The 15704-nt window shown below is 32.6% G+C and overlaps 3 protein-coding genes across 7 annotated transcripts in view; all 3 read left to right on the top strand.

Moving 5' to 3' along the window:
• The window catches only part of LOC123542089 (uncharacterized), a 226890-nt gene that overhangs the window by 12306 nt on the left and 198880 nt on the right, over positions 1-15704 (top strand). For all 5 annotated transcript variants that reach the window (XR_008368553.1, XM_053530951.1, XM_053530953.1 and 2 more), the window contains exon 2: positions 15139-15216. Coding sequence is in view for 4 of the 5 variants with exons in the window: in XM_053530951.1 (XP_053386926.1) it covers positions 15156-15216 (61 nt within the window). In the remaining variant the exon portion in view is untranslated. The remainder of the gene's footprint in view (positions 1-15138; positions 15217-15704) is intronic.
• The window catches only part of LOC128550914 (scavenger receptor cysteine-rich type 1 protein M130-like), a 91383-nt gene that overhangs the window by 8607 nt on the left and 67072 nt on the right, over positions 1-15704 (top strand). The window lies entirely within an intron of this gene.
• The window catches only part of LOC123542087 (uncharacterized), a 166002-nt gene that overhangs the window by 96166 nt on the left and 54132 nt on the right, over positions 1-15704 (top strand). The window lies entirely within an intron of this gene.

Raw genomic sequence — 15704 nt, 5'->3', positions numbered from 1 at the left:
CCTTTGACGTAAACTACGCGTATTATATCCAGGTATGAATGTGATAAGATAAGACAAATGTTATTTTGAGTCGGCAAGACAAGTAACAATACAACATAAGCACTTTAGGTGTTTTTGAACCGAATAGTTTTAGATCCCAATCTACAGCTACAATTACATCAAGTGTTACACTTGAGATTGAACGCCTTTAAGAGTTTATTAAACTGGAAGAATAATGCGATCATATTTACTGTTATTTATGTTGTATAATACTTACTTACTAAGTTTGGGATGAAAACATTTCAACAGTTTAAACCCTAAATTCTTTTTGAAACTTATTCTAATCGTAGATTTATTTGTGAAAAGAAGAAAAAAAAAACCGTAAAAACGGACAATACGTGCAATATGATACCTTTTATTTTGATAAAGCGATTAATTTAAAGGGCTTGATAAACACCGCCGAAATACTGTAATTAATTTTGAAGAGCTAAATTTAAAATCTAATAAACCGTGATCTATGATAAAGTATGTGTGTTTACGATTTTGAATTATAACAATTGTATAAGATAAGATCAGACAGGATAACATGAATATACGAAAATCAAATAAGAAAAAAAGAATAAATATAAAAAACAACAAATAATATTTGCAGACATGTTGATTGTTTTGAAAGTCAAAATTTTATACTCACTTATAACAAATGCAGACGGTCTTGAAGACATTAGTCATTTTTAATGTTCTGTTGACCCCTTAATGTTAAAATGGACATAATACAAAATGACATAATGCAAAAGTGAACATAGAACTTAGGCCCTCTCAGTCTAATGTCTAGTTTACATCCGGAAAATTAAGGCATTGGTTTTAAAAGCCCATGGATACTCCTCGAAGTATGACTTTTGCACTTGAAAACAACACCTATGGCTGTAATATAGGACATATACCTCGTCTATGATGTTAAACCTCAGAAGAGGTCTCTTAGAAGTTAAGCAAGCAGTTGTTAGAAACAAGCATGCACATGATATGAAGATGCAAATCACAGAAAATACTTTGAAACACGAAGATACAAATCACAGACAACACAATGAAACATGAAGATACAAACCGCAGACAATACTTTGAAACATGAAGATGAATATACAAATCTGAGACAATACTATGAAACACAAAGATACAAATCACAGACAATACAATGAAACATGAAGATACAAATCGCAGACAATACTTTGAAACAAGAAGATACAAATCGTAGAAAATACTTTGAAACATGAAGATACAAATCACAGACAATACAATGAAACATGAAGATACAAATCGCAGACAATACTTTGAAACATGAAGATAAAAAACGCAGACAATACTTTGAAACACGAAGATACAAATCACAAACAACACAATGAAACATGAAGATACAAATCGCAGACAATACTTTGAAACATGAAGATACAAATCACAGACAGTACAATGAAACATGAAGATACAAATCACAGACAAAACAATGAAACATGAAGATACAAATCACAGACAATACTATGAAACACGAAGATACAAATCACAGTAAATACTTTGAAACACGAACATGAATATACAAATACCAGATAATACTATGAAACACAAAGATACAAATCACAGGGAATACAATGAAACATGAAGATACAAATCGCAGACAATACTTTGAAACACGAACATGAATATACAAATCACAGACAATATTATGAAACATGAAGATACAAATCACAGACACCACAATGAAACATGAATATACAAATCGCAGACAAAACTTTGAAACACGAACATAAATATACACATGACAAACAATACTATGAAACACGAAGATACAAATCACAGAAAATAATGTGAAACATGGAGATACAAATCACAGATACTACGATGAAACATGAAGATACAAATAACAGACGATACTATGAAACGTGAAAATACAAAGCACAGACAATACAATAAATCATGAAGATACAAATTACAGACAATACAATGAAATATGAAGACATGAAGATGCAAATCACAGACAATACAATGAAACGTGAAGATACAAATCAAAGACAATACAATGAAACATGAAGATACATATCACAGACAATACAATGAAACATGAAGATACAAATCACAGACAATACAATGATACATGAAGATAAAAATCACAGACAATACAATGAAACATGAAGACTCAAATCACAGAAAATACAATGAAGCATGAAGATGCAAATTACAGACAATACAATGAAACATGAATACCCAATTCATAGACAATACAATGAATCATTAAGATAAAAATTAGAGACAATGCAATGAAACCTGCAGTTACAAATCACAGTAAATACAATGAAAAATGAAGATATAAAATCACAGACAATACAATGAAACATGAAGATGCAAATTACAAACAATACAATGAAACATGAATACAAAATCTACAGACAATACAATGAAATATGAAGATACAAATTAGAGACCATACAATGAAACGTGAAGATACAAATCACAGTAAATAAAATTAAACATGAAGATACAAATCACAGACAATACAATGAAACGTGAATATAAAAATCGTAGACAATACAATGTAACATGAAGATACAAATCACAGAAAATACAATGAAAGATGAAGAAACAAATTACAGACAATACAATGAAATATGATGATACAAATCACAGTAAATAAAATTAAACATGAAGATAGAAATCACAAACAATACAATGAAAAGTGAAGATAAAAATCGTTGACAATACAATGTAACATGAAGATACAAATCATAGACAATACAATGAAACATGAAGATACAAATCACAGACAATACTATGAAAAATGCAGATACAAATCTCATTGAATACTATGTAATATGAAGATACAAATCACAGATAATACTAAAAAACATGAAGATACAAATCACAGACAATACAATGAAACATGAATACACAAATCACAGAAAATACAATGAAACAAAACAATGAAACATTAAAATACAAATTGTAGACAATACTGTGAAACATGAAGATACAAATCAGATACAATAGAATGAAACATGAAGACACAAATCACAGACAATATAATGTAACATGAAGAGACAAATTACAGACAATACAATGAAACATGTAGACAGAAATCACAGAAAACCCATTGAAACATGAAGATACAAATCACAGACAATACAATGAAACATGAAGATACAAACAACAGACAACACAATGAAACATGAAGATACTAATCACAGATAATACTTTGAAAGACGAAGATACAAATCACAGACAATACAATGAAACATGAAGATACAAATCGCAGACAATACTTTGAAACAGGAAGATTAATATACAAATCAGAGATAATACTATGAAACATGAAGATGTAAATCACAGACAATAGTATGAAACATGAAGATTCAAATCACAGAAAACACAATGAAACATGGAGATACAATTAACAGACAAGACAATGAAACATGAATATACAAATCACAGACAAGACAATGGAACATGAAGATACAAATCGCAGACAATACTTTGAAACATGAAGATGAATATACAAATCTGCGACAATACTATGAAACACGAAGATACAAATCACAGATAATACAATGAAACATGAAGATACAAATCGCAGACAATACTATGAAACACAATGATACAAATCACAGAAAATATTTTGAAACACGAACATAAATATAAAAATACCAGACAATAATATGAAACACAAAGATACAAATCACAGTCAATACAATAAAACATGAAGAGATACAAATCGCAGACAATATTTTGAAACACGAACATGAATATACAAATCACAGACAATACTGTGAAACATGAAGATTAAAGTCTCAGACAAAACAACGAAACATGAATATACAAATCGCAGACATTACTTTGAAACAAGAACATAAAAATACAAATCACAAACAATATTACGAAACACGAAGATACAAATCACAGACAATACTGTAAAACAGGAAGATACAAATCACAGACAATACGATGAAACATGAAGATACAAATCACAGACGATACTATGAAACGTGAAAACACAAATCACAGACAATACAATGAAATATGAAGGTACAAATCACAGACAATACAATGAAACGTGTAGATACAAATCACAGACAATACAATGAAACATGAAGGTACAAATCACAGACAATACAATGAAACATGAAGATACAAATCACAGACTATACAATGAAACATGAAGATAAAAATCACAGACAATACAATGAAACATGAAGATACAAATCACAGAGAATACAATGAATGTTGAAGATGCAAATTACAGACAGTACAATGAAACATAAATATACAAATCACAGACAATACAATGTAAGGTGAAGATACAAATTACAGACAATACAATGTAACATGAAGATACAAATCGCAGACAATACTTTGAAACACGATCATGAATGTACATATCACAGACAATACTTTGAAACACGAAGATAGAAATCACAGACAATGCAATGGAACATGAAGATTTAAATCGCACACAGTACTTTGAAACACGAACATGAATATTCAAATCACAGACAATTATATGAAACATGAAGATACAAATCACAGACAACACAATGAAACATGAAGATACAAATCGCAGAGAATTCTTTGAAACACGAACATAAATATAGAAATCACAGACAATACTATGAACTATGAAGATACATATCACAAACAATACAATGAAACACGAAGATACAAATCACAGACAATACAGTGAAACTTGAAGATACAAATCACAGACAATACGATCAAACATGAAGATACAAATCACAGACGATACTATGAAACATGAAGATACAAATCACAGACGATACAATGAAACATGAAGACATGAAGATGCAAATCACAGACGAAACAATGAAACGTGAAGACACAAATCACAGACAGTACAATGACACATGAAGATACAAAGCACAGACAATACAATGAAACGTGAAGATACAAATCACAGACAATACGATGAAACATGATAATTCAAATCACAGACAATACAATGAAACATGAAGACATGAAGGCACAAATCACAGACGAAACAATGAAACGTGAAGACACAAATCACAGACAATACAATGACACATGAAGATACAAAGCACAGACAATACAATGAAACGTGAAGATACAAATCACAGACAATACGATGAAACATGATGATACAAATCACAGACAATACAATGAAACATGCAGATACAATTAACAGACAATACAATGAAACATGAAGATGCAAATTACAGACAATACTATGAAAGATGAAGACACAAACCAGAGACAATACAATGAAACATGAAGATACAAATCACAGACAATACAATGAAACGTTAAGATACAAGTCACAGACAATACAATGAAACATGAAGATAAAAATCGTAGAAAATACTGTGAAACATGAAAATACAAATCACAAACAATACAATGAAACATGAAGGTACAAATCACAGAAAATACAATGAAACGTGAAGATACAAATCACAGACAGTACAATGAAACATGAAGATACAAATCGCAGACGATACTCTGAAACATGAAGATACAAATCATGGAAAATACAATGAAACATGAAGATAGAAATCACAGACAATACAATGAATCATGAATATAAAAATCACAGACAATACAATTGAACATGAAGATACATACCTTACAAAGAATATTCACAATGAGTATGAACAATTAAACATGACGATTTCTTAGTTTCCAACTGTAAATGGTTGAATATCAAAGGTGTGGTGTATCAATGTAGTCCTTTTAGCATAACTTGTTAAAAAAGAAGAAGAAAACAAAACACACAATATTTACGAAAGGAGAAATTGTCATCAATAACAAGATTAATAGGCATTATCAATCTTTACATAGGTTTAGAGACACGAATTTTGTGTTTTGTGCAGTTCATTTTTAAGGCATACATGCGATAATTACGAATGGAAGAATGTATACCAACTAACAGCAGACCAAACGCGACTGTATATTTCACGTTAGTGTCTCTATACTATATACCCCCCAGTTATAAAATTTGTAAATGTATTTTAGCAGACAGCTATAAGTATTTAATTGTTTATGCCATACTAACTGGAACCGTTGGTTTAACCGATTGATGTTATCGTCATATAATCTTTATTTGCATTGTCTTTTAATTGAATGATTTGGTCCTTCACATTAGTATATCATTGACACTGTTCCAAGTTGAAATGTTGATCAAATTAATTTAAAATATTTATGATCTTACGCATTATCTATTGCAGAATTTAATCATTTCAGTTTTGAACACGTGCTCTTTTTATAATAGCTTTCTGCACCAGTAAAATTAATGTATGCTTGAAAAAAATTGAAATTAATACAACTGCAGTTTAATTTTTCTCACCATTAAATTATTCTATTGAATTTGTAATAAGTATTGAATTTCGACACAAGTTAAAGAGCTAGCTCTGCAATCTCTGTTTGCTTAATTCATAAGAATCAATGCCACAAACAGCTTCATCATCATCATCATCATCATCCACATTTTCAGAAACACAGCAACAACAGCATTATCATCACATAATCGAGCAAGATTGAAATTTTACCTAAAACTCTTTTTAAGGGTATCCTTGCCAGTTAATTTATGTATTGATAATTCATTTGAATACATTTTAAATACGAAACAACCAGTTATTTTTTCTTCCTGATTCATAAGTATAAAAGCCTCGTCTAACGTCATTCGTGCCAAATTTGGAGCTTCATTTGATATTAATATGGACCATGTGCTCAAGGTAAATATAAAATATATTCAAAATTGTTTTCGTAAATGTTAATTAAATATATTCGGTGTCAGAAGTAAACAGAAGTAATGTGTTTTAGGTTGAACAAGATTTCCGCGCCTGTGCTTTGGGACAAGTATACTTGCAGAAGCAGTATGCATCTCTTTGCTCTATTGAAAAACATAGAAAATCAGAATTAAAATACTCTGTTGTGCACTATGGATCTTCTTTTTTCATTATAAAACATGGAAAATCATAAATAAGATACTCTAAAATCAGTATTTTATGAATCAGGTACAATAATTTCTTCAGTATAAAAACATTTAAATGTCAGACGTAGGATGAGAGTTATTTTATTTGTTTCGCACAAGAAAAACTGTTTTATAAAGTATTATTCTTTTAACAGTTTTAAGTAAATGAAAGAAAATTAAACCCTTTTTATGCTTTTTTGAACGACTGTCATGTATTACGTGCAACTTAGATGATTAGGATACATTGTATTTCAAAACGCATTAAATCGTTATTATTCCTTTTTCTAAAAGTGTTTAAACAGGAGTAAAAAGCTAATAATATAAACAGCAGCTCAATAGAGCTTTACAAGAAACTGAGGAGAAATGTCTTTTGATTCAATACTTCAGTGCTATTCACATTTAGCAAAGTTCGCACCAGGACGCGCCGTCTCAAAAACAAATCTTTCATCATGTGATCTAAAGGCTTTAGATGTAAAGCAGATTTCTTTCTAAGAAAGGTTTGCTCAGGGTATATGTTGTCGTCATGCTATCTAACAATTGAATACACCCATAGCAAATTGATTAACAATATTGTTTAACGTATAAGTTTTAAGGTAGCTCTGCACGTTTGTATCATTATTTTTCCACATTGTAAAATTTTGTTAAACTCTCATTTATCAAAACTTCAGAATATACTAAGAAAATTCGGCAAATAATGAAAATTGGGCCGTGTGCTTGATAGTCTGAAACTGAATTGAAGAAAACTTTGACTTCAAGCAAGTTTTCATAGAAAAAGAGTGTATTTAAAAAGCACAGAAGCCTTTAAAATGAATTTACTCACGGGTTGCCATTAATTCTGAAAAAAAAATTAATTTCCGTACGCCGAATGATCCTGGTTTTATTTTATCTATACGGATAAATGATACTACGCAGTAACTTCCCCCGGTAATCCTGCGTGCAAAACTACCATAAAGAGAAACAGAATTGAAAGTTTAAAATGAAATATTTCATTATGTTTTTGGTTAAGTTTCATTTCCCATTGAAATATCGCAAGAGTTAAACGTTATGTAAAGAAAACATTATACTGATACTTAAATCGTTTAAACACCGTGGGTAATTGATGAAAACAATTATTCGATCCTTTGCAAGCGAGTTCCATAAATTAATTAAGTCAAAATGTGTGTCAACAAAAACGGGGCCACACACCTCAAGGTAGGGCAACCACGGATAGAAATTTAAATGGAAAGACAAGGTAGACGAATGCCCTTAGATATACATTGATTATATCAAATGCATTAAAAATGATAAGTGGTGGAAGGAGTTGGATGTATAGTGTGTGTAAAGTTTGAGTAAGGAAACATAAAATATGGGAGGTATAAGAAGTAACACCACGAGTTTACACTCCAGTGTACACAACATATTAGTATATAATTAGAAACGAACTAAAAGCAGGTTGAAAACTGTCGCACCGCCACGATCAGTAAACTATATTAAGGTGACTGGAGGTTTAAAAACGTTTTAGGCATGCCAACCTTTCTTTTTCTCAATTTTCATCTGGTTAAACAAGACAGTGCAAATGAAACAATTTCCATATTAGATAAGCTCTCAAACAAGTGATTAACCTTTAGCCTACTGGCGGCAAGTTATTCTGCCTTTCCGTCCAGTGCAGACCAAAATCAGCCTACACATCCTTGCAGTCTGATCATGGTCTGCACTGTTCGCTATTCAGTCAGTAAATTTTCAATAAACATTCCTTCGAATAACAAATGGTACTACCCAAATTGATGATGGTCCAGTCCATTTTAGAAATTTAGCTGGGTGAAGGTTAATTACGAGACTGTACACCATAAACAAAAATACTAGAGAAAAAGTACATGCGCCCAGAGCGCTTTACTGCATGCGATTCAAATCCTGATATACACTTGCTTCCATGTAAATATAGGACTATAGGACTCATAGATAATGAACAGCACAGGAAACCTTTGACGTAAACTACGCGTATTATATTCAGGTATGAATGTGATAAGATAAGATAAGACAAATGTTATTTTGAGAAGGCAAGACAAGTAACAATACAACATAAGCACTCCAGGTGCTTTTGAACCGAATAGTTTTAGATCCCAATCTACAGCTACAATTACATCAAGTGTGGTGTTAGGGGGCGTGGGCAGTGTTGCATTTTCCATTACTGCTCATGTACAGACTCAATCAAACCGAGTCTGCAATTTTCACTGTTTGCTTTGTTCTCGGTGCTTCCGAGGGATCTACTTTTCAGATTTTACCCTTGCGATTTAACGCCTTTAAGAGTTTATTAAACTGGAAGAACAATGCGATCATATTTACTGTTATTTATGATGAATATAATACTTACTTACTAAGTTTGTGATAAAAACATGAAAACATTTCAACAGTTTAAACCCTAAATTCGTTTTGAAACTTATTCTAATCAAAGATTTACACGTGGAAAAAGACCTCCCACCAAAAAAAAAAAAAAAAAAAAAAAAAAAAAAAAAAAAAAAAAAAAAAAAAAAAAAACAACAACAAACAAAACAACAACAAAAAACAAAACAAACAAAACAAACAAAACAAAAACGAACAATATGTGCAATATGATACCTTTTATCTTGATAAAACGATTACATTTAAAGGGCTTGATAAACACCGCCGAAATACTGTAATTATTTTGCGGAGCTAAATTAAACTCTAATAAACCGTGATCTTTGATTAAGGTAATATGCGCCACCTAACGAAAGTCAACGGACCGTTATGAAATTTTGCAGAATCAAAATTGACGATATTTCCGATTGACTGGTATTTTTTTCATTTTTCTGTTATTCTCCATTTTGCTGCTGTAAATCTTCAAACATGACCACTAACGTCATTTTTTCAGCAGAGCGCAAAATGACGTACTTGACTAGTTTTTCGATTATCGTTTTTATATACAACTAAAATACGGCAAAAATTCTTTATTTTCTAGTTTATATTAAAATTATCTCTCCAATGATATATAATATGTCATGTTTATTTCGACGTCACATCAGAGGCAAACGATTTATGAACGCAAAACACGCAAAACTGACGTCGAGCTTTACCCAAAATTTTGCGTGAAGACGCCTATATTTCAGAAATTGTCAGATAGTTTTTTGAATAAATTTGAGCAAGCGTGCAAAATTTCAATCGCTATCGATTTCTTCAAAGAAAAATGGGGGTCAACGATTTAGATTTCGCTCTATTTACCGTGGCGCTACCCCTATCCCCAGTAAAAAATAACAACGTTTTTATACATATTTCGTAAATTTTCATAGATTTTAATTCCGTTTCTGTTTCTGTTTCTGTTAGTGGATATAATGCTATTAAATTCCAGTAATGATAAAAAGAAGATATGATTAAATGAAATTATTGAAATAAATGAATAATTTCAGGAAATTGCTCTACTATACATGACACAGAAACACAAAGAGTCCTTTTTATTGAAACAGGATATACGTATCGGTAAAGTGCATTTTAGCCGAAAGTTGTATTCACCTAGAATACGCTGATTTTTATTTGTAGTTGCAGCTTCAATTCTTAAGCAAACTTTGTTTAAATTTAATAAAATTAAAAACATTTGTCAAAACGCTAAAACCTTAGCAGAAAAGTGAAGCACATCAAATGTTAAAGTTCTAAGCAAAATGTGTGTAGTCAATCTTAAAGAGATTCTATTTCCGGATATTTTGGTGTTCATCTTAGACTTCGTTGACTTTTAAATTTATGTTCACGCAGGTATGCTTCATGCCAGTACTGGATATTTCCATGTCAGTGTATTTTTATCTTACTTTGGTATTCTGTCGAACGCATGATAGGGACAAAAGGAACCGTTCTAGAAAATAATTCTGCACGTGACTTGTGTACACAAACCGTTATCTGGAGAGGAAACAGGTACAAGTTCGAACTATCCCGCCGGAAGTTCAGTTGGCCGGTTCGTGTGAGGTAAACAAGATAAAATGGTTTATAAGAAAACACAGAAGACGGTGCGGTCTTTAAATGCAGTTATTTCGATAAATGAGTGCAGTTTTTACATAGGTTCTATTAAAACAATAGATTATCGGGGCTAAAAGTGCAGTTTGGATATATAAAGACTGATTCTTTGTTCTTACACATTCTTTTTTTATATTTTAATTGCTTTGTCATTCATGCTACTACAGTGACTGTCCAATATCTGTCACTTAAACGTCAAAACATAAATGTGCCGCGCCATGAGAAAACCAACATAGTGGCCTTGCGACCAGCATGCGCATCCGCGCAGTCTGGTCAGGATCCATGCTGTTGGCTTTCAAAGCCTATTGCAATTAGAGAAACTGTTAGCGAACAGCATGAACCATGACCAGAATGCGTGGATGCGCAGGCTGGTCTGGGTCCATGCTGGTCACAAACGCACTTGGATGGTTTTCTCATGGCTTGGCTCAAATGTTAAGATCGTCATCTAGATTGACTACACCGATGAAAGTTTGCGTCTGATATCAGGAGACGTAGGTTCAAACCATACAAATGCCACAATTTTAAATGTCTCATTTTAAAGGCATTGAAAGCATGCGCACGGTAGATAGTTTAATTAACCAAATGTGGCCAGAAAATAAAATGGAGACTGTAGTATAAAATTAAATTATAAAATAGGGTAATACATAAAGCCGTGCTCACGTTTTGTGAGCATTTTATTCAATTTACTGCTTAATTTCCAGCAGACGTTTATAATTTTGTCGGGATATATAGCACATGTATGAACCTGCGTCTTCTGATATCAGGCGCATACTATCCTCGGTGTTGTTTGTAACATTTGTTTACCGGGATATATAAACAAAACAAGTATTTTGTTAAAGTACTAAACATTAATCAAAAGTACCACGAGCGAAACTTTGCAGTGTGAACGTCTTGGAGGTACATGTGATTCTTAACACCCTAAATAAACTTATGGGACAAATTCCTTTCTCTCCTCATTAGAGTACTGTATGCGTAATCTCAATTTCTGTAAACTGTTTCTATGTAAAGATGGAATCATTAACTGCGCACTCTTCGAAATACTATATAGAGTGCACAGGCACTTAGGAAAAATTGTCTGTAATAAAACATGTCTGTTTGTCATGTATAGAACATTTTCTAGAAAACATTCATCTGTTTGAAAAATTTAATAAACAAAAAAAACGTCTTCATTTTATCATTATTGTGATATCATTTCATTATATCCAACAGCAGAAACTGATATTATTTCATTATATCCACCAACAGAAGAAGACACTGAATTTGAATTAATGGAAATTTACGAAATAAGTATGAAAACGTCGTTATTTTTTACTGGGGGTAGGGGAAGCGCAACGGTAAATAGAGCGAAATCTAAATCGGTGACCCCCATTTTTCTTTTAAGGAATCGATAGCAATTGAAATTTTGTACTTCTGTTGAAATTTATTCAAAAAGCTATCTCACAGTTTTTAAGATATAGGCGTTTTTACGCGAAATTTTGGGTGAATCTCAACGTCAGTTTTTCGTATTATGCGTTCATAAATCGCTTGCCTCTGATGTGACGTTGAAATAAACATGACAAATTATATATCACTGGAGAGATAATTTTAATATAAACTTGAAAAATAAAGATTTTTTGCCATTTTTTAGTTGTATATAAAAACGATAATCGAAAAACCAGTCAAGTACGTCATTTTGCGCTCTGCTGAAAAAATGACGTTAGTGGCCATGTTTGAAGATTTACAGCAGCAAAATGGAGAAAAACAGAAAAATGAAAAAAATACCAGTCAATCGGAAATATCGTCAATTTTGATTCGGCAAAATTTCATAACGGTCCGTTGACTTTCGTTAGGTGGCGCATATTACCTTAAGTTATGTGTGTTTACGATTTTGAATTATAATAATTGTATAAGATAAGATCAAACAGGATAATATGAATATACGAAAATCAAAGAAGAAAAAAAAGAAAGAAAAAAGAAAAAAAATATGACTGTAATATAGGACACATACCTCGTCTAAGATGTTAAATCTCAGAAGAGGTCTCTTAGAAGTTAAGTAGTTGTTGAAAAAAAGCACGCACATAATATGCGCATTCCCTCTAGCATGTTTCTGTGATTTATGTATTTCATCTAAGGGTAGCTCAGGAATACTTTGGATGACTCTATAGATTAAAAATGTTGGAAATCAAAGGTCAATAACTTATGAAAAATTCAACCGACTTGAAATTGAAGACCTTATTGCAAATTTCTGTGAATATTTACTAAATTCCAGTCAAATGTTGGTGCAAAATACTTCAGATATGACGACGATAATGTTAACTGAAGTTACTCAGTGAAACTTTGTCCTTCCTAAACATGACGATTAATATACACATCTCATATTGGTGTGACACTGTCTACATAGTTTTACCCAGCAGGTTGACCGGCTACATATAATATATGCTTTCCCTTCTCAGAGTCTAATACATACCAGCTGACGGTAAACTGGGTACATAATTGCCATATAGTCTAAAATGATATAGGATGTTTATGTCGTGTAAATATGACTTATGTGTGAGGTTACGACAACAAAATAAACGAAACGACTTGTACCAAGTACCTTTAAGTCTAATATCGGCATTCTCTAAGTATACCGCTCGAAAACCCGAGTGTAGGCTGCACGTACATGTGTAATGGGTGGAATCTTCACGCAAATAATTTTCAATCAGAGAAAACATGCAACCGAATTTACGTGGGGGGGGGGGGGGGGGGGGGGGGGGGAGGGAAATAGCATTTTAACGGTTACGATTGGTCATCTTTTAATACCAATACCAAGTATATCGTATTTTCTGCCTTCTCGTATGATATTTTCAGCTATCCAGTTATCTCTATGTTGGACAAGCAGAATGTCAATAGAATGTTTCTTTGCAGGAAGTTATTATTATTGGATACAGCACTGAATGCTTTGATATTAGATGTAAAAAAGCAATAAACCAAAAGTTAAAATAAGTTTGGTTTCGAAAACGAGTCAAGTGCTTAACCAACAACTGTCGGTGACCTGACATCATTAGCGACAACCACTTGATCTAATCGTTTCACTACTATCACTACTAGGGATCATATACAATTGTGCATATTTTTTAGTCTTCTTACATATTTGTACCCCCCGACAACAAAGTTGTAAGAGGGGGGGGGGGGTGTATACTGGTTTCAGGTTGTCTGTCTGTCTGTCTATCCGTCTGTCCGTAGAGGCAATCTTGTGCGCACCATCTCTCCTTATCCCTTTGACAGAATTTAATGAAACTTCACACAAGTGATCAGTACCAACAGTAGTTGTGCATGGGGCATGTTAGGTTCTTTTAGAAAAAAAAAATGCAGAGTTATGGGACTTTGTTTTTTTGTTACTATACTATATACATAGACACAATCTTGTGCGCACCATCTCTCCTCATCCCCTTGACACAATTTAATGACACTTCACACAAGTGATCAGTAACAACAGAAGTTGTGCATGGGTCATGTTACGTTCTTTCAGCGACAAAAATTGCAGAGTTATGGGACTTTGTTTCTTGTTAACATAGTATGTATATACAGTCTGCATATGCAATCTTGTGCGTGCCTAATCTACCAAACCCTTGCACACAAGTTAATGAAACTTCACACAAGTGATCAGTACCAACCCTAGTTGTGCATGGTGCATGTTACATTCTTTTAGATAAATATTCTGCATAGTTATGGGACTTTGTTTTTTGTTACTGTACTGTATACATACAGTCTATATACATACAGTCCACATAATTATGCAATCTTGTGTGCGTCAAATTGCAATGTACTGTGTCAGTGCATGCGCGGGTGTGGGGGGGGGGGGGGGGGGGGGTGTACATTCATCACCTTTAGTGATAGCTCTAGTTATATTTATAATATATGAAAAAAGACGGCAAAGATCCCGTCGTGCGAAAAAAATGCAGGCTTCCACGGAAAGTACATGTAATATAAGCTGTGTTTCGGCGGAAATGGCCGCAATGGCTTAACAACAACTCGTATTGACAACGTTTTAGTTACATATTTCTACTTTAATAAGACTGCGAATACAACTGGAAATATATTTTGTATATGATGTAATTAATACCTGTTGATATAGAACCACATTACATCTTAATATGTTTACAGGTTTCGATTTATGATAAAACTCTACGCTATAGTTTGAACAACATATTTTCTTTCAGGAAACAATGCATTCAGCATGAAACCTGTGTATTTATTTATGGTCGTTTGTCTACAGCTGATTGCGACCAGAATTGTAGGTAGGCATAATTATAAAATCTAAATAGGTATCTATGATACGGAAGAAAGGAACGAGTGCATAGTTTTAGTTAAATTTGTAAATCATAAATTTTGTCAAACGTATCGTATTGTGAAAATATATGTTTAAATTTCTGACTGAAATTTTTTGAAACATTTTAAACACTGTGCATTGCGCTTTATCTCTTAACTAAGTTAACCTGTTTTTTTTACGGTGTTCCGTTTGGACAATCGTGACTTTTTATTTAGTACTAAACCGCGATGCACGATGGTACGATGACGAAAACGCGATGGCGCGATGGCACGATGATGAAACAACGATGGTACGATGGTGAAAACGCGATGGCATGATGATAAAATCGCGAGGTGCGATGGTACGATGGTGAAATGTCGATGTAATATCGCGTTTTCATCATCGTTCCATGGCGTTTTCACCATCGTATCATCGTACAATCGCGTTTTCATCATCGTGCCATCGCGTTTTCACCAT

The sequence above is a fragment of the Mercenaria mercenaria genome, chromosome 19, assembly GCF_021730395.1.
Source record: "Mercenaria mercenaria strain notata chromosome 19, MADL_Memer_1, whole genome shotgun sequence".
Classification (NCBI taxonomy): Eukaryota; Metazoa; Mollusca; class Bivalvia; order Venerida; family Veneridae; genus Mercenaria; species Mercenaria mercenaria.
This window is presented reverse-complemented; position numbering and strand designations above follow the sequence as displayed.